This window comes from Bombyx mandarina, chromosome 25, assembly GCF_030267445.1.
Source record: "Bombyx mandarina strain Sakado chromosome 25, ASM3026744v2".
In the NCBI taxonomy this organism is placed as follows: domain Eukaryota; kingdom Metazoa; phylum Arthropoda; class Insecta; order Lepidoptera; family Bombycidae; genus Bombyx; species Bombyx mandarina.
Genome location: NC_143231.1, coordinates 4,651,140 through 4,670,832, shown reverse-complemented (window position 1 = coordinate 4,670,832; position 19,693 = coordinate 4,651,140). Strand labels below are relative to the sequence as shown.

Here is a 19,693-nt window from a genome sequence, read left to right as displayed (position 1 = left end):
TGTTTTATTATGTAATTACAGAGACTAAGATCTATTGCGGTATGTATGTAAATGCTCACTGGAAAATTTTTCCCGATGCTTTATGTGGAAAGTTGATCACAGTGAGTCCTCCTTTCCCAAAGAACTAATGAACTGTAGAAAATATTACCTACGTCAATGGGATGAAATTTGTGCGGATATATTACCATCACACAATTATTCCTAATAAATTATACACATTTAAGTTATTAATACATTAAAGTAAACATTATTAATGTAGACATGTGCTGCCAGAAAGCTGATGATTTTTTAGAAATGATCGCTTAATTTCCTTTTTACCATAGCCACCAGAGTAGAATTAATCCATAGTATTTGGCATCACTGCGTTTATTCATTCTGTTTATCCTGTCTTTTAATGCCCTAAGCACTATGACATGTCTATTTACAAACGTGGTTTAAGGAGAGCCATAGTAATAGACAGCGGCTTGAATGTGCTCCAGGCTTTCCCGATGTCTATGAGCGAGGGTGACCACTGACCATCAGGTGGCATTCACGTCTGCCTAGTCAGTATTTTTTTAAGAATTCACAAAAGGCAAGTTGTAAATCACATTTACCGATCAAACTGGAAAACATAATTGTTAGGCGGCCTAAATGCATAGGAAAGAGGAAACAATCTGAGAAGGCACAAGAAGCAATCATTAATACTGCAGTACTCAATTAATCTTTTTTAAAGTTATTGACTTTTTTGTTGATTATAATTGTATTAATTGCTAATTAATTCGTTTTGTGTTCATCAATTTATTTAATGAGTATAATTCGAGAACTCCTGCCCATACCGTGTACTATACAGTCCATTTGCGCCATTTTCATTCCATGGGCATACTAATCACGTATGTAATGGCTTTTTCACATTTTTAGTTAATTATATTGTATAATAATTATTTTCGTTTCATTTTTGTTATTTTATTATCGTTAAAATCGATTTTATTTAGATTAGTTCGATAGATTTTTAATCGCTTTACCATCTCTAGAAACTTCAGTTGCTAAACTGTCACCTCAGTTCACCGCTCTGAAAGCGGTCCACTTTCTAACCTGAATATTTTAATTTTATTCTTTTTCTTCACTGAAGAGCTCGAAGATGGACGGGATTTCGACTTATAACAGTTTTATAGCCTTACATAAACCGCAACTTCTTTTGTCCGGTGTTCCCGAGTACTTCTGGCAAACATTGTGTAAGAAAATTAGTGATCAGATCTTCGACTCTGGTTTGGCATTTCAACTTGTTCAAATTGACTATGAAGATATTCAAAAAGCTCCTTACGATCCTTTGTGGAGCGTCATAGCTATCAAATACATTAGTCGATCGGATCCAAGCCACATATATTTAATAGATCATGCATGGACGTTTAAAGCAAATAGTATTAAAAATAACCTTCGAAACGTTCCTGGGCTTGCCGACAGAATGTGTAGCCTAATGCAAATAACAGCAGATTCGATTGAAGGCAAGATACATGAAATTTCTCAGCAAGTTTGGAAGTATGCCAACACTTATGCCATAGGAGGTAATGATTTTTCCATTGAAGACAGAGTTCCAGTCTGGTATGTTTTAGATGAATTAGGTTCTGGAATCACTCATTCAGATAATCCTAATTTTCGAACTGTACCCTTTATAAATGTCCCCGATCAAATGACTTATACTTTATTATTTCCTGTAGAAAATGTAGAGGAAGGTGATGTCATCACTAGAAATTTTGTAGAGGGTCAGTTTTCTGATCCACTTCAAAGAGAAGCTATGCTTATTCCCTGGAAACAGTATGAACATTTTGATGAAGATTTTACTCAAAAAGAACCAGATGTGAATTATTTTCTTGAAGGGCATATTAGTGAAACTTTACCAGATTTAGAATTACTGCAGAATAGGGAAACACTGACAAAATTGAAAGTATATGCAGAATATAGGTATATTAATGAGTTTCTAACTGCACCGGAATTCCAAATTGTCCATAATGAAAATAATGCTGATATTTTGTGGTATATAAATCACTTCAAAATTTTCAAAGAATTAAGTATGACTCCTCATAAATTTGTCAATCAATTTCCTTATGAATATGTTATAACTATAAAAGATTTATTACCTATTGTATCTAGAAGATGTGCACAAAAGTATTCCACCTTACATATGGATACCTATCCCTTATGGTTGCCAACTACTTTCAACATGAAGACTGAATTATCAAAATTTGTTTCATACTATATGCAGAGAAAGAAGATTGGCTTGGACAACCATTGGATTTGCAAGCCATATAATCTGGCAAGAGGATTAGATACTTATATAACTGATAATTTAAACTTTATGTGTAGACTTCCTTTAAGTGGGCCTAAAATTGTTCAAAAATACATTGAGAATCCAGTACTTTTTGAAAGACCTGATGTTGGACGGGTTAAGTTTGATATACGTTATGTAATAATTATGAAATCGGTTGATCCAACTGAAATATATGTGTATAATAACTTTTTCCTTAGATTTGCCAATAAACCATTTTCATTGGACAATTTTGAAGATTATGAGAAGCATTTTACAGTCATGAACTATGAACAAGAAGCACATCTGTTTAAAATGTTGTGTAAGGATTTTAAGGATGCCTGGGCAATCCAATATGCCAATTACGATTGGGTTGAAATTGAGCAATCAATCTTTAAAATATTAGCTGACCTTTTTACAGCTGCTACATCTAAGGAACCTCCATGTGGTATTGCCAAAAGTCCACAATCTCGAGCCCTTTATGCTGCAGACTTGATGTTATCCTGGCATCAATCAAATGGTGAGACAGTAGTACAACCTAAAATATTAGAGATAAACTGGATGCCAGACTGTGCTCGAGCATGTGAATATTATCCTGAATTCTACAATGATATATTCTCTTTAATGTTTTTGGATAAAAATGTAGAAACTCTTACCAAAGTTTTATAAATTTGTTAAATTTTAAAATCAAAACCTAATCATGACCATACAGGGTGAGGCAACCATTTCTGAAAATGGACTTGTGATTATTTGGAATAAAAAAATAGTGAATGTTGAATTATAAACTTTTGTATTGTAAGTAAGAAAAAAAAAGCATCCACAATATTTTATGGTGAAGATGTCTCTCAGCTGCCTTCTGTTTCAATTGTGGTGTGATGTTTAATATTTACTGTATCAACGAGTATTTACACTAGAAAATTACTGTTGTTTTTTGGTTATGTTTGATATGGTAACATGATTTTTTTTAAGAATGGTTAGCATTCACCCTGTCTTTTCAAACTGAGTGAACCAAAGTATTATGAAACTGTTTTCATATTGAAAGAAGTTTGTGAAATTCTGCACTGTGATAAAAGCTTAAGTTTATATTTTGATACTTATGACAAATATGTATATGTCTGTTATTGTGCAAATGAAAAACGAAATGCCTGATTGTTATCTCTTAACTATGCCTTATGGAAAATGCCTTTAATGTAATGGGATAAGCTTTGAAATTTGTATAGTTATTTATTTAAAACATTGTTCAAATGAAACTCAATATTTGTAGTTTTTAGTGATTTATGGAATTAAGAGCATAAATTTGATATACACATTATATTATTATCACTGATATATTTTGCTTTAATACATTATTACAATAAAATAAATTAGTTTTTCTGAAGTATCCTTCTGTCTTCGTCTTGAATGAAACCAAATGGGTTCTGATCATCAACATCCCGGTGGCTGAGTAACAGCAGAACAACAAGAACAACAATGATGATGAAAAGCAGTATCCAATAACGCTTGTAGATACCTCCGGCTCTTCGCACTCGAGAAGATGGGAGAGAGTTTCTGTTAAATAAATCGGTTCATTTTTTATTTAATCGTTACAAATAAATTTCCAGTCGACACCACTCCAGGGAGCCCAAATTAACCACCACAAGCAAAATAAAAATTTTGAAAAGATAAAAAAAACTTACTATGCCATCCAAATTTTGTTATGCAATCTATTTATATTCACTTGAAAAAGTTTTCTAAAAGCAAATTTGATATGTTACATGTTGAAACAAAAGTAGCTGAATATTCAGAGACAATTAGATATAGATGATAGAGGTACATCCAGAGTTACAAAGCATAAGTTTGTAGTTATTGATTGAATCACCGATGAGATTTTCAGTGAATTTAAATTTTAGGCCTCCAAATCCCAGCCATCTCGAGGTACTAATATTATTACCTCAATATCTTTATCTTTGTACCTTCCTACAACTATTGTAACATCTATTTCAGCAGAAATAATAGGCTGCCTATTCTAAGGAGTTAGATAACCTCTATTCTAAGGCAAGAGAGACTTGTGATCTTATTAGGTAGGCGACGGCTATTAATTGTTTCTTAATTTAAGGGTACTTTTATTGATGATTCATTGATGAATCACGAGTTTAATCACTAAAAAGTACTGCTTAAAGTTAGTGTATAAACAAACATTGAACTAAGAATCTCAATTGTGAACTACATGAAAAGTAGGTACCTACACAAAATAACCAAAAATGAAAATGTAGTCTTGTAATTTATGTGTATGTCAGAAAAGATGAAATAAAATAAAATGATTTTGTAATAATTTTGAGAATGACGTACATCCACCATCTGCTAATCCATGCGAACGTTGATTTTTGTTTATATTTATTTTCGTCATGGTCGTAGTTCGGCGTCTGTTTCGAAATATCGACTGCTTTGAAACTTTTCCTTGGAGCTTGACTACCTGAAACGAAATTTGAATATAAAATTAAAAATAATTCAAATTAATTTAAAACCAACAGAACTCACAGAATTAGCCAAAATTAGTTTTGTATTAATATTAGTATAAAGCTTTTTTTTTTATTGCTTAGTTGGGTGGACGAACTGGCAGCCCATCTGGTGTTAAGTGGTTACTGGAGCCCATAGACATCTACAACGTAAACGCGCCACCCATCTTGACATACAAGTTCTAAGGTCTCAAGTATAGTTACCACGGCTGCCTTGGCTTACAAACGCATTACTGCTTCATAGCAGAAATACGCGTGGTGGTGGTACCTACCCATGCGGACTCACAAGTGGTCCTACCATCAGTAATTACGCAAATTATAATTTTGCGGGTTTGATTTTATTACACGATGTTATTCCTTCACCGTGGAAGTCAATCGAGAACATTTGTTGAGTACATATTTCATTAGAAAAATTGGTATCCGCCTGGGATTCGAACACCGATACATCGCTTCAACACGAATGCACCGGACGTCTTATCCTTTAGGCCACGACGACTTCCAAAGCTGATAATATAGCCACATATTACTAGGTGAATCCCTCCATTCACACTGAAAAATGAGGTGGTAATATTTTAACACAACGGCGTCATTTCTGTGAGCGTATAGACGCTCTAATAAGTTGGGTATACTGTTGCACATTATGTGCACACTCCATCCTGCAATAAAATGTGCTCATGTCGCTGCACCTTTCGGCAGATAACAGGAGCTGATTGTTTGTGTGCAATCAGACAATGTGGAGCCAGAACCTGTTTATGGTAATAGTGTTTTGTATTTGTTATATTTATTGACATAAATCTTTTTTTTAATCGATAGAGTAATCTATGCCTCTAACAATCAACAACTCACTGGTTTTTTGGTGGGAACGGGCGTAATGTCTAATACACAAAATGGGTACGTGATAAAAAAATTCTGAAAAATATTGTGAATGTGAACCCTAATAACAGGACACCATATCATGAAGCTTGTATAAAAAATGCATAATAAAAATGATGAAGAAAGAGGTGAGAATCAAAATTAGCTTATTGAATATTAATTATTATGTAATTTAGTATCTAAAATCTCAATAATAAACTAAAATACTCAAACGAAATCATTTGTCATTCGTTACATTATTAAAATTTTTATTATACCTTGTAATCCGTCAGTCCTTTTTATTGAAGTATTTTCGTACATATTGGCAGGTTCGTCAGGCATTTGTACTATGGAATGTGGTGTGGCAGTAGCAGACCTGCTATTTGATTCATCATCACTTGCTCCAACTGGTGTACCACGATGATCCAGGCCATAATAAGCGGTATCTAATGGAGACTGACTGCGCCGGCTTGCTGCACCCTTTAGATCTTGATCCTCTGATAGCTGAAAAACAATTTTGTTTGTCCGAATATTATAGAATTTATCTATGAGTTATCGTTAATTCGAATTTATTTTTCAAATTCAAGGATTTGTTCATTGATTAGTTTTTTGTTTGTTATCTTTTTTAACAGTATAAACTCATTAAAAATACGAGTAATTTAGGAATGCGAGTTCTGTTGCGGTAGCAATACCGCATAAATGGCTCACAACATTACTGACGTGTACGGAGTGAACACTACAAACGAGCGCAAGACTCGCTATTGTTTGAACGCTTCCAACATCGAAATATTGATGTTATAAATTAACCCGATTGCATAGCTTTTACCGCGGGTTTTGAGCGCGGCGACCGAATCAAGAAATTTCGTAACGAAAATAAAACCTAACACCCCGCACTCCGCCTACCATGTAGCTCGCGTTCAACACATTCACACGTTGTGCTTGTGTAGTGTTTGTGAATAAGCGCGCGGCGTGACGTCGCACTGCATGCGCATCATGAAAAGTCTGCCCATCTCTCTCTCGCGTGGTATAGCTTATGAGTGTGAAGGGGACAGTTAATGTTTTGCTTTTGTTAATGTTTATAAATATATATTTTATTATTGTTGTTATATTAAATTATTATTGTCTATTTAAGAAGAAGTTGATAAAAAATGCTATGCAATAGCTTTACCGTGGCAGTCCCCGAGTACCACACGTATTTTTTTTAAATATATTTTTACAAGACAACATGACAATAACAAAACGAGAGAAAATATAATACAAAAAAAAATTTAATCTATATATTTCAGTGTTAAGGTCCCATTTCAACTATTTATTATGGTTTCACAAAATAGTCTAGTTTTTTTTTCCTACTTAAGCTGATAGCCTTGAGAGGCTATGTCAGCGGAACCTTAACTAGTAGGTGAGCTCACAGGGCTCAAACCTGACGACTTTGCTAACACGAACTTTAGCAAGAGCCGTGCTTCGCAGAATCTACCACCGGATCGGAAACGCGACCCACTGGGAAGATCCGGCGAGAAACTCAGTGGGCTGTGTCTGAGGGTTAATTTACTCGTCGAGCCCTTCGTCGCAAGTGACAGGTTCGGCGAGAATGGTAGCCGGTGCTTAAGGTACCGTTAGTGGATCGGGAAGATCCGAAATGACGTACGTGTTTTTGGCGACGTCGACTGCTTTCCAGCCTGTCCGCAGGATCGGGAATGTAGTTACCAGCGGCCAAGATGAGAGGCCGCCGGTAACTACAGTTAGTAGAGGTTTGAGGTATTCAAAAGCCTTAAATATTAGTAATTACGATCTATTATGTTCTTTGACTTCCTAAAGGGGGACTTCTTTTGAGTGCATGAAGTGAAAATTTTTACGTTCATGAATCATAGGGCCATGATTAGAGTTCAATAACTCGATTAAGAATTTGTTTTGCTTCTGTAAAAGGGGTAGTGTCTTCTTTGATCAATAGATCAATATGAGCCAGACATATACTATTATTTTGGATAAATTCACAGAGGTCACAAATAGATAAACAGTACAAAAGTAAACCCAATGGAACTACAAAATTGGTATATGTAATTTTCAAGGCAATGTGTATTTGTATTTGTTAGAGACAAGAATATTATTTCCACAGGGGACTATTTTTTTATATTTATAGTATATTATATAGCCGTCATCATATATTTAAGTCGTCGTGGCTTAAAGGATAAGACGTCCGGTGCATTCGTATCGAGCGATGCACCGGTGTTCGAATCCCACAGGCGAGTACAAATTTTCCTAATGAAATACGTACTTAAATAATGTTCACGATTGACTTCCACGGTGAAGGAATAACATCGTGCAATAAAAATCAAACCCGCAAAATTATAATTTGCGTAGTAGTAGGACCTCTTGTGAGTCCGCACGGGTAGGTACCACCGCCCCGCCTATTTCTGCCGTGAAGCAGTAATGCGTTTCGGTTTGAAGGGTGGGGCAGCCGTTGTGACTATACTGAGACCTTAGAACTATATCTCAAGGTGTGTGGCGCATTTACGTTGTAGATGTCTATGGGCTCCAGTACCCATTAACGCCAGGTGGGCTGTGAGCTCGTCCACACATCTAAGCAATAAATAATAAAAAAGCCAGACAGTTTTTTATCAGCAGCCTTTACATACAGCTGGTGGAAATTGCTGAAGTTATCAGTAGATTATAAATAAAAAAAACTACAAACCAATGGTAAGCCCAAGCCTGCTCTAGCCCAATTGACTCCAGCCAGCTTTTCCTTCAGTACATCTGCTACAGGTGATACTAAGTTAGGAGGAGGGAATACTAATGTTGCACATGATGGACACTGATAGCCAGCTGGTGCTGTGGTCCTCGGTAATGCTCGGTATTTAGACTCTGCGCAGGACCAATGAAAAACATCTGAAAAGTATAATTAAATTTTAAATATCTTTGAAATTTATATTTTTTAAGCGGAATGTTTCATATTCATCCTGAGTTATTGCATGCACATAGTTCAAACAAGATCATATATATCGCCTCGACGACCCGTCGGTCGGGCGTCCTCGGGGTGGCGCCGCGTGTCTGGTTGTAGTGTTGACCGCGGGAACCCCCCTACTCTGACCGGGTTTTGACCCCGGACGGAGATCGGACGCCGGGTGTAAGAGTGCAGGGGAGTCGTTTAGTGGGTGGGCCCTAAATTCCTTGGGCCCGCGGTCTGCTCTCAACACCTGCAGATCGTTGAGTCTCACATACCCCGCGCGCCCCCTAGGCGCGGGGACCTCGTAGGAGGTACGGCCCTCGGCCCGGAAAAAAAAAAAAAAAAGATCATATATGCAGTAAATTCATTCTTTGCACAGTAGATTTTCTATACTTCATGTCCTGTTACTGAGAATGTATATGAGTTGTCACTAAGTTTTATGTAACGAAAATTCAAAAATGAATGGTGTTAGGAGTTGGTGACAGGAATTAGACATTATTTTTGTACTAGCTTTTGCCCGCGAGGAATAGTTACTTTGACATAATGCTACATTTTACCCACCTCTTCATTTACATAGAAAGTAAAAATATTTTTGAATAATAGAATGGAATTAATAACATCTTCATAAAAACACCTTCACAAATAATGTTTTATTTTAGAACAAATTTGGTTAGCATAAAAAAAGGTTATAGTGAGCCAACCTTAAAATATAGGCATATTTAAGCTGTTGCAGACTTTTTTAGGACTTTCAAAGGGGAATAATTTTCTCATACATTATTAAAGCGAAACTTTAACAATTTCCGCAACGCACGCAGTGGAAGCTCTCAAAAGGGAAAAATACTCCAATTTTGAAACATTCTTTATTGGTGCTCTGCTTGTATTGGTCTTAGCGTGATGTTATATATAGCCTTCCTCAATAAATGAGCTAATTCACACAAAAAAAAAATTTTAAAACGGACCAGTAGTTCCTGAGATTTGTGCGTTCAAACAAATGAACAAGCTCTTCAGCTCTAAAATATAAGTATAGATTTAGTAAAGATGTGATTGTAGATTATCAATTAATTTAGCAGCCTATTTCTAACAACAACTGAACATTCTATTTAAAGTTTGTTTAACAACGATATCAATTAATTTTAGAAAGTTACATTATCCACAAAACTCTTCATTTAAAAAAATAGACAGTTTTATTCAGTAGCAATGTGGTATCAACTGCTTCTCTAAAGATTTTAGGTCAGCTCCTTTGCAATACATCTAATAGAACTGATTTGAGACCCCCTCAGAAGATCAAGTGGAAATCTCAGCAACTTGATGTTATTAGCTAAGTGTCATGTTTTGACAAGTACCTATGAACTATGCTTTGGTAGTTGCTAATATTTGAGCAAGGACCGTGAATCTAAGTGGATTAGGTGCATTGGACATGTCATGGGTTTCGATGGCAGTTGATATTGATTAGATATTGTGTTAAGGTTATTGTTGTGTTACATTGCTGTTCTGAGGTAGCATTCTGATGCAATCTTTATATACTTACAGGTGAGCCCTGATATAAACATAAATTATAATGGTTTCTATTTATGTATTAATAAATTCATAGTATCATAAGCGAATTTAAATGGTAACTGGATTTATTGTTTACTTTCCTTAGTCATTAAACATTATAAAGTAAAAGGGTATTTATCATCAATGGTGTAATTGATATAGATACTTACGGTAGCAAGTAAGTCGTATGCATTCTCCTTCATTTAATGGTTTTGTACAAATCTCACATATGGGATTGTAGTCACTGTCTTGCAGCCATTGAAGATATGACTGAATTATACACTGCAAACGCACATTTAAAATACAATGTAGATAGAAATATGACAGTTATATTACAGTTATTTTAATTTTTAAAGTTACCTTTGGATGATTTGTAACCATACAATTTTCGCAAACATTCACTCGATGTTCGAAACAAAATTGATTTGTCACTCGTCTCTTGGGACACTTACACAAGCCCATTTTGGTTTTACTTTTTGGTGTCTGGCATTTACTTTAAAACGAAACTATTTAAATAGTAAGCACAAAATTGTAACAGAATCATCTATCAACAAAACTTAAATTCAATAGGTACAGCAGTACAGTCACCAGTTGCCGTCAGCCACGTAAAGTTGTCAATTTGCTACATATGTCAAGTGTACTTTCAAATGTCATTTGTGTAAATTGATCATAGCATAGACCTATGATCATAGACCTATATGCCACTGAAGTATTAAAGGTCTATGACTGAAGTAAAGTCTATGCTATATGCTTATACTTAAGTGAAATTGATTGAGTAGATTTTTTGAATTCACAAATTATACTCATAGACCTAGGTTTCATACTTCAGTGATTATACTACCGTCCATCAGGGTAACTTAAGCTTTCCGTTTAACATTAGCCCACTTACTCACTTTTCACCATGGAGTTATAAGTAAAATACTAACTCTATGCTTTTTACATATTAATTTTTTTATTTCCAAACGGGATACATTTTACCATAGACTTTGAAATTTTTGATTAAGTAGGTATTAATGCCGAAGTTGCATAACGTCCGTAGGAGATTATCCACCGCTACCCTACACGTGAACCCTGGGCGGTGCTAATAGTGCAACAACCTGGCAACCGAACTGTCCTTCTGAGGATCTCCCGGTTCGAACTACACTGCGTCAATTATAAAACCCTAATCACAAACTGTAAATTTCAATTATAACCACGCAGTGTAAACGAATGCCATACGATAAATAAATAAAATGGTCAAAGTTATTATAAAGGTCTATGCCAAAAGACAATTGAATGGAAATCGAAATTAGTAAATCCATGGAGTTATTAAGTACATACAAATACTGGTAGTTTTCCAATTACAGCACAAGAGCGCATTATGCGGCATAATGCTCAACTACGCTTCAGCATAATTCGGCATTGTTCGTCACTGAGTCGCATTATGCTCTGTAATTGGAAAACTACCACTAACTCTATGAGTAAATCATAGACCTATACTGTAGTAAATCGATCAAAGCATAGATCAAATATTAAGTGTATAATCTATGGCATAGATTATACAATTATCAAAGGAAAAGAATGAATGAATAAATATATTAAGTGTCTAATCTATGGAATGAATGTTAACAGTGTTAACATATTAAGTGTATAATCTATGGTGTTAACACTTGAATAGTAATGAGACTTTTTGGCGGGAACGCGAGCAGTGAAGTTGTGTGATTTGTTTTATTTTGTCTATTTAGTGTTTCTTCAGGTTGAAATGTGTAATAACGGTGGTTTATTAAATGTTTAATATCTGTGAAAGTGCACAAATGTGGGAAAATGAAACAAAGCTGCTGGACGTAACTTCTCGGGTTCCTCCAAAAAGTCCACTGAAAAAATCTCAGTAAATGGCCACCATTTTACTGCGATTATATTTCATCCCATATCATCTCATTTCATTAAATTTCATCCCAGTTGATTAATGTCTCAAATTAATCATCTTCATTTCATTTCACTCCATATTATCATTTTTCATAAAATTAAGAATATAAAGTAAAATAAGACATGACTTAAAGGTCTTAGTTACCAGGTCATAAAATCTCTTAAAAAAAAATAGTAATGAATTGGATTTTTTGGCGGGAACGCGAGGAGTGAAGTTGTGTGATTTGTTTTATCTTGTCTATTTAGTGTTTCTTCGGGTTTAAATGTGTAATAATGGTGGTTTATTAACTGTTTAATATCTGTGAAAGTGCACAAATGTGGGAAAATGAAACAAAGCCGCTGGACGTAACTTCTCGGGATCCTCCAAAAAGTCCACTGAAAAAATCTTAGTAAATGACCACCATTTTACTGAGATTATATTTCATCTCATATATTTCATCCCAGTTGATTAATGTCTCAAATTAATTATCTTCATTTCATTTCACTTCATAATATCATTTTTCATAAAAATATGAATATACATTAAAATAAGACATGACTTAAAGGTCTCAGTTACCAGGTCATAAAATCCCTTGAAAAAATAGTAATGAATACAGCGATATTAAATTATTTACTTTAAAGCAGAGCTCTGATTCTGTTTCAATTTTATTATGTGTTCAAAAATTTTAACACTTAGTAATGTTTTGAGTAGACCTATGCAACTATTTTTTAAGCCAAATGTTACTTCTAACCTAAAACCAAATATCAATGTAACCTCAGTGGCTTGCGTGAGTTTCTTTAATAAATGTAAGTATTCATAATTTATTTTCAACTAATTTATTAGCGATAATTATCACTAATAATGACCATCATCATCATCAATAGGTCGGAGCAGCTGTGCTGCCCGTTGCTGAACGTAGATTTCCCTCACATATTAATAGTTAATGATTGCAAAAAATAGCAATATTATTATTTTGTGAGCTAAACTAAAATTTAATCGCTAATATAACAGTATAAATAAAAAAAGATAATAAAAAAAAATAGATTTGTTTGTCAAAAATTAGTTTACTTCTTATAAATTAATTAATTTTATTCCATTGTTTTTTTAGTAAGCTAGTCGCTTGTGGTGCTATAAAAATTTATAGGTCCACATCTGTTTTATGGATTACTCGATCTCTTGATTTTTCTTCCAAGATGTTACTTTTTGTATTTACCTGTTTTTCTTTCAATAAGCTCTTCAAAATGCTCTTTTTTTAATTATTAATAACCTGTATTCTAACCTGTAGAATAACCTGTAGCTGATTCACTAACCACTTAAAACCATCCTATTTTGTAAAAATGTAAATATAACACTGCAAAGATAGTAAATTGAAAGTAATTATCCCCATTGTTCCTTACACAGTACCAGCTGAAAAACTTTGGAAGTCTGTAACATCTGTAAGTAATGCGGGTGCCAAGAAGGGTCGTGGCAAGGGAGCAGGTAGGATCCGAATCCGAGACTTGAATAGAGGCCAGGTAATTGGCACAGGAAAAGTTAATATGTTGTGGCCTGGTCTATCAGCCCCTGTGATTAGAGGCAGAGAATTATTGAAACAGCAAAAGCTTCCTGATGATCCTGAAAGGTATGTGAGTTTATGTATTTAAAATCCCTATTGGTGTTAAAATAATGTTTGAGCATAACAAAATTTTTGGATGCTGATTAATTTAATAATGCTGCTCCCGTCTACTGTTTTGTAATTTCAAGTCCGACAACCAATTATTCACCAAAGAAAAATTAAAATTAATTTGGCATTAGTTACTGTTTTAACATATAACATTTACAGTGTGCACTCAGATGGTAATGAATACAATCGATAATTGATTTTCAGAATGGAAAAGCTAATAAAAATACGAGATTCAATGACAAAGTTCCGTCGTCTGAAACTGAGCTCTATCGAAAGGGGCTGGTCTGGCTCCCGTATGCCAGGACGTAGTATTGGGCCTCCAGATCCCATAGGGGAAGGTGATGGATATTTTTTGTTATGAATGATTCATTTTTAATATGAAACAAATCAAGTAGAACAATATAGCACATTAAAAGTAAATAATAACATAGCCTAATAGCCTATCTCTCTTATGTCAGATGAATTCATTGGCTTCGACACTAAAGTCCTTCAGCTAAGATCTTTGTTGATCATGAAAGGAAATTTAGGACGAACACGAAACTATCAAGCCATGGTAAGGAATATTTATGATTAATATCTATTTTAACAGAGTATTTGAAATTTAGTATTGTATTTTATTCTTTTATAAGAACTGTGTTGTTACATCTTTACTGGGTGTATTATGAACTTTCATGTTGTTACCACACATTTTTTCACTATGCAATGATTGTTACTTTTTTTATATTTTTTTTCTATTGCTTAGATGGGTGGACGAGCTCACAGTCCACCTGGTGTTAAGTGGTTACTGGAGCCCATAGACATCTACAGCGTAAATGCGCCACCCATCTTGAGATATAAGTTCCAAGATCTCAGTATAGTTACAATGGCTGCCCCACCCTTCAAACCGAAATGCATTACTGCTTCATGGCAGAAATAAGCAGGGCTGTGGTACCTACTCGCGCGGACTCAAGAGGTCCTACCACCAGTAGGAATGACTTACATTTCTTAAAAATTGTAATGACTTCAAGCTGTTCATTTATAATATAGGGTACTGTTAATTTGGTGATAAAGGCTATTTTATATGTGTACTCGTAGATTGTAGACTAATTTCTTATTTTGTGAAGAGTTTTTTTGTACAGTATGGATGTGAATTTTTCTTTTTATTTGTAGGTGGTGACAGGAAATGGTCAAGGTCTTGCTGGCTTTGGGCTTGGTAAAGCCAAGGAAGCTCCTGCAGCCTTGAGAAAGGCTAAGAACAGGGCGGGACAGAAATTAATGCATTTTGAAATTTACAATGGACACACAAGTAATTTTAAATACTTCTTATTTTCGCATATTATGTATTGTGGAAAACATATAGATGACCTCTTTTTTTATTGTTCTTATCCCATATTATGTCGGATTTTTGGTTCTATGACTTGCACCTTGTTAAAAATAAACATTTACAGTAAAATTTAAACATTCATATACCAAAACGTATGAATTTGATAAAACTGTGTAAAAGAATAAGAGCATTGAGAATATAATGATTTAAATCAGAGTTTGTGATATTCTAAAAATTTCTAAAGTCATTGATACAATTATGCAGTTTTAATTATAACGAAAACACTGTTTATATAATTGAAAAATGCATTCTAGAATTTTGTAAGGTGTTCTAATAATTCTATAATGACACGACCTGGACATGGCGGAGTATACGCTCGCAGTCTGCCCCACTTGGGAGGTGCCGTGTCCTGGTCGCAATGATGGAAGGGACTAGTCCCTGACTGGGGTCATGGCGCCGATGCTTGGCGGCGACGCGTCCTGGAAGGCTATGTTCGACTTTTGCGAGTGCACCATCTCGCGGAAGGAGGCGGCGGGGCTAGTGAGGCAAAGCTCTCCTCACTACGCAGAAATCCGTCGCCGCCGAGCAGGGAGTCGGGACCGGGGTTCCGTTCGTGACCTGGCCCCCGAAGAGATTCGGGCTCCACCCACTTTGTGCGGGGAGGGACCCAGGCATGGGGGGGGGGGTTATAGAGGGCTCTCAACCGCTCCGGGGGAAGGTATAGTTCGGCGCCATCAAGGTGGGCTCCCGACCCGTCGAGCGAGGGAACCGGTGGTCGTACTGCCTGCGGCCACCGGTCCGGCGTCTGGGGGAAGGCGGGATGGATGTAATATGCTCTGCATCGACCCTGTCTCGCCGTCTCAATGGTCTCGACTGGGCTCCGACCCGGTCCGCGCTAGGGGGTCGGCTGCGAGCGGCAGGTTTTGGTGCGGTTCAACTCCCACATACCGGGGGGTTTCTCCTGTAAAAAAATATAATAAATTATTATTTTATTTCATGATAGTATAATTTCTATTCTAGTTTTCCACGACTTTTTCACGGCTTTCGGCAAGACTAAAATCTTTGTTCAAAAGAAAAACGAAGGCTACGGCTTGAAATGTCACCGAGCTATAAGGGAGATTTGTCAAGCCATCGGCATCAAGGACATAAGGGCTAAATTAGAGGGCTCTAACAATTTGCAACACATTGTGAAGGCATTCTTTATTGGACTATTGCAACAGGTTGGTTTTCTAATATTTAAATGTTTGTGTAGGTAACTCTGGTTTCTATTACTGTATTTTTAATGATCATCCGTTTCTGCCGTTAATATGATTGTTTTATTAAGTTGAGTTAGTTACTAATGAAGTTTTTTATGTGTTGCAATACAACTTTCACATCGATTTAGAGTGTCCAGGCGTCGTCTGAGACCTAAGCGTCTGCTATTGCTATTTCTGCTATACATAATCTAATAAATTTTAATAAAATGTTTCGCTAAGTCGTCGCCTGGTGCATTCGTATGTAGCGATGCACCGGTGTTCGAATCCCGCAGGCGGGTACCAATTTTTCTAATTAATTACGTACTTAACAAATGTTCACGATTGACTTCCACAATGAAGGAATAACATCTTGTAATAAAAATCAATCCACAAAATTTTACTTAAAAGTCAATAAAAAAAAAAAGAAATAAGGAGCTGTTGTATTCTAAAAACTGAGGCCTTAGAACTCATGTCTCAAGGTGTGTGGCCGCATTTACTTTGTTGATGATTATGGGCTCCGGCTGACTACATAACACCAGGTGTGTCGTGAGCTTTAGCAATGAAAAAAAAGTTGACTATTAAAAATTCATTTGAAATTTGCAGAGGACACATAAACAATTAGCCGAAGAGAAGAAACTCCACCTTGTAGAGTACAGAGCTGAGAACGAATATTATCCAAAAGTAGTGGCCAGCCCAACAGAGGTTCGGACCAAAGATCAAATACCTCGCGACGAGACTCTTGATTTTGTCCAATACGTTATGAACGACAAGGTGATACTGCGGAAGAAAAAATTCCCACCCTTTTATGAGAAAATGCCACATTACAAAATTTATCTAAAGAAATACGAGAAGTATAGGAATCACGAGAAGATTAGGCAAATGTTAAAAGTTGAATATGGTGACGTGAAGAGCTTCCTAAATGAACGGTTTCCCGAAGAGAAGGTGGAACAGAGTGAATCATAATACGTGTAGATTACAATTTTAGAAATTAAAATGTATTAAAAAAATTTGTTTTTTACTTTAACAGATTTCTGTTTGCTTAGTGCTAGTTTTTTAACGTTCTCGATAGCGTAAAAGTTAGCTCATATTTGTATGGAATGGGATCGTTTGCGTACGTTTGCCGCTAGGGGCGCTGTTCCAACTGCATACTAAATTGGGTTAACTTTTACGCTATCGAGAACGTTAAGAAACTCGCACTAAGCACACTGTTCATTTAACTAATAATATTATATATACACTGCGTATTCGTCTGTATTATAGGTATGCACGTGGGGCCTTCTGGCAAGGCTTGAGATAGTCTTCCGAAAGTGCCTAAGGGCCGAGTTACACCAGAATGGCAGCGGACGGCAGCGTCGCGGCGTGCACTTTTACTGTGAAATAATTTTAAACTTTATCTATATGCTTAAAAGATCAGTATTGCTTGAAAAGCTAGAAAAGGTCGCGACACAGCCGCCGCCTTCCCGCGATGAAGCGAGCAGCCGCGCGCCACGTGCGTCTTGTCTTGGTGGTTCTGCCCGAGGCTGCCAGCGGCGACACGAGGCCGCTAGCGGCGCCGCGGTCATATATAATAACCAATTCCATCCATCATGCTCACTCCAAACATAGGGGAGACCGGGGCAAGATGAAGTTTGGGGCAGGACGGGAAATAAGCTTTTGTCCATGAATGGTAATCGTGTTCGGACCGGTAACGGCGCCATTTGCACGAAATTCAGACTGCGCAAGTGCGTCCGAGCAAAGCGAACGTATTGGATCTCGTTTTTGCGTTGTATAGGAAAAAAACTGATTTTGCAAGTGTTTTTATCCGGTTTTTGGTTAAAAAACTGATGTGCAGACATGTAAGTACTTGAATTAATATAATGTTTTAATCCTCAGCGTGTTGTAGTACTATAACACTTTAAATTCAGATTAGATTTTTGCGCCGGTAAGATTTAAGATTAGAATTGCTTCAACTTATTTGAATACATGTGGGTCGGGGCACAATGATCGGGGCATAACGGAATACTATCCCGTTTTGCCCCTTCCTTGTGGTTTAAATAATTTCTTCTGTGTACCCACTTACCTATCGATAGTATTGCAACCTCGTTAAGTAAGCGTCCATAGGCTACGGTCACCGCTTTCCATCAGGCGAACTGTAAGCTTCTTTGCTGACTTTGTGGTATAAAAAAAAGTATAAGTACATATTGTTGTAACTTTACATAAGCAAGATATATCGTTGCTTTTCTCACAAAGTTTTCTTTTCAGATACAATGGTTCGGAACTATAAATGAAAAATAGATCGTGGCAAATGGGACCCTGAAGTTCTGGGTCTTATGGGTTCTTAATAACAGGATGGGGCTTCCTCGAGCCTCTGCTACATATGATGTTCCGCCGCCGTGTAAGAAAAGCTCGTGATACTGTGGATGACGACACTGATTCCGGTAACTACTAAGTATGCAGGAAGCACGGTTAACCGGAAAATAACTTCGTGTAATAGCTTATCAGTTGGCTCAGCGAAATCATATAGATAGCCAGCTTAATGAAGAAACCGACATGGCAGGAGAAGATTGGCGTAAAAAACGAATACACAAAGTTGGAAATAAGAAGATAAAAAGAACTGAAAACAAGCATCAAGCTAAAAGACTCGCCAAAGAAATCGAATCGGAATATAGTTCATCTTAATTGGAGGACGGTGACTGGGCCTGCATCTATTGCGGTTACTTATACTAAAAGTCAACCGAGGGTTGGGCTATCTGCAGTATTTGCCATGGTTGGGCACACGATTCCTGTGCCGAAGTAGATGAAGAAGACGACGAGGCACACATTTGTGAACGCTGTCTGCCCGATTAAAATACGTACTCCTTTTGCCCCGTAGCATTTCCCATCTTACCCCGTCCATGGGGCAAGACGGGAAATTCGCTACATTATCGTTAATCGTTATTTGTCAAAAAACTTCTGTGATTTTGCTTGATAAAATTATTAATTTTAAGAAACAAATGTATAAGTGTTACTTATTTTCTTAAAGAATTTAATTAAAGAGTATAATTGTCTTTGTACAGCGAGTTTTGTCTTAGCTATCTCATCTTGCCCCGGTCTCCCCTACGTTTTTTTTTTTTTTTTTTATTGCTTAGATGGGTGGACGAGCTCTTTTTTTTTATAGCTTAGATGGGTGGACGAGTTCACAGCCCACCTGGTGCTAAGTGGTTACTGGAGCCCATAGACATCCACAACGTAAATGCTCATCTCAAGGAGGTTGAGATATAAGTTCTAAGGTCTCAAGTATAGTTACAACGGCTGCCCCACCCTTCAAACCGAAACGCATTACTGCTTTACGGCAGAAATAGGCAGGGCGGTGGTACCTACCCGCTCGGACTCACAAGAGGTCCTACCATCAGTAATTACACAAATTATAATTTTGCGGGTTTCATTTTTATTACATGATCATTGCCGAATGAATAGACTAAACTAGTCTAAAGGAGACTAGGCGCGTGCAGTCTGGAGGCGCGAGGCCGCCAGCGGCGACGCC

General features: G+C 36.5%; 3 protein-coding genes across 4 annotated transcripts; 2 read left to right on the top strand and 1 right to left on the bottom strand.

Annotated features, from left to right (window-relative positions):
• Positions 1-3: 3 nt before the first annotated feature.
• On the top strand, positions 4-3,645 carry TTLL12 (Tubulin tyrosine ligase-like 12). Its single transcript, XM_028175600.2, has one exon. It carries the CDS (start codon positions 1,118-1,120, stop codon positions 2,948-2,950), a length of 1,833 nt encoding a protein of 610 aa, XP_028031401.2. The 5' UTR covers positions 4-1,117; the 3' UTR covers positions 2,951-3,645.
• LOC114243944 (zinc finger protein-like 1 homolog) lies at positions 3,539-11,008 on the bottom strand. The gene is made up of 6 exons (XM_028175601.2): positions 10,466-11,008; positions 10,276-10,387; positions 8,318-8,511; positions 5,907-6,132; positions 4,610-4,733; positions 3,539-3,829 (listed from the first exon to the last, which is right to left on the bottom strand). The coding sequence occupies exons 1-6, from the start codon at positions 10,565-10,567 to the stop codon at positions 3,646-3,648; spliced, it is 942 nt and encodes a 313-aa protein (XP_028031402.2). The 5' UTR covers positions 10,568-11,008; the 3' UTR covers positions 3,539-3,645.
• Positions 11,009-11,745: 737 nt separating this feature from the next.
• On the top strand, positions 11,746-19,223 carry mRpS5 (mitochondrial ribosomal protein S5). 2 transcript variants are annotated; one of them, XM_089738718.1, is made up of 8 exons: positions 11,746-11,768; positions 12,601-12,796; positions 13,392-13,611; positions 13,858-13,991; positions 14,112-14,206; positions 14,803-14,938; positions 15,977-16,176; positions 16,795-17,201. In XM_089738718.1, the coding sequence occupies exons 2-8, from the start codon at positions 12,661-12,663 to the stop codon at positions 17,152-17,154; spliced, it is 1,281 nt and encodes a 426-aa protein (XP_089594844.1). In that variant the 5' UTR covers positions 11,746-11,768; positions 12,601-12,660; the 3' UTR covers positions 17,155-17,201. The 2 variants fall into 2 exon arrangements, 1 of the variants encoding a protein (XP_089594844.1); XR_016325470.1 differs by lacking the exon at positions 11,746-11,768 and adding an exon at positions 18,433-19,223 and having other exon boundaries at positions 12,564-12,796; positions 16,795-18,026.
• Positions 19,224-19,693: the final 470 nt, after the last annotated feature.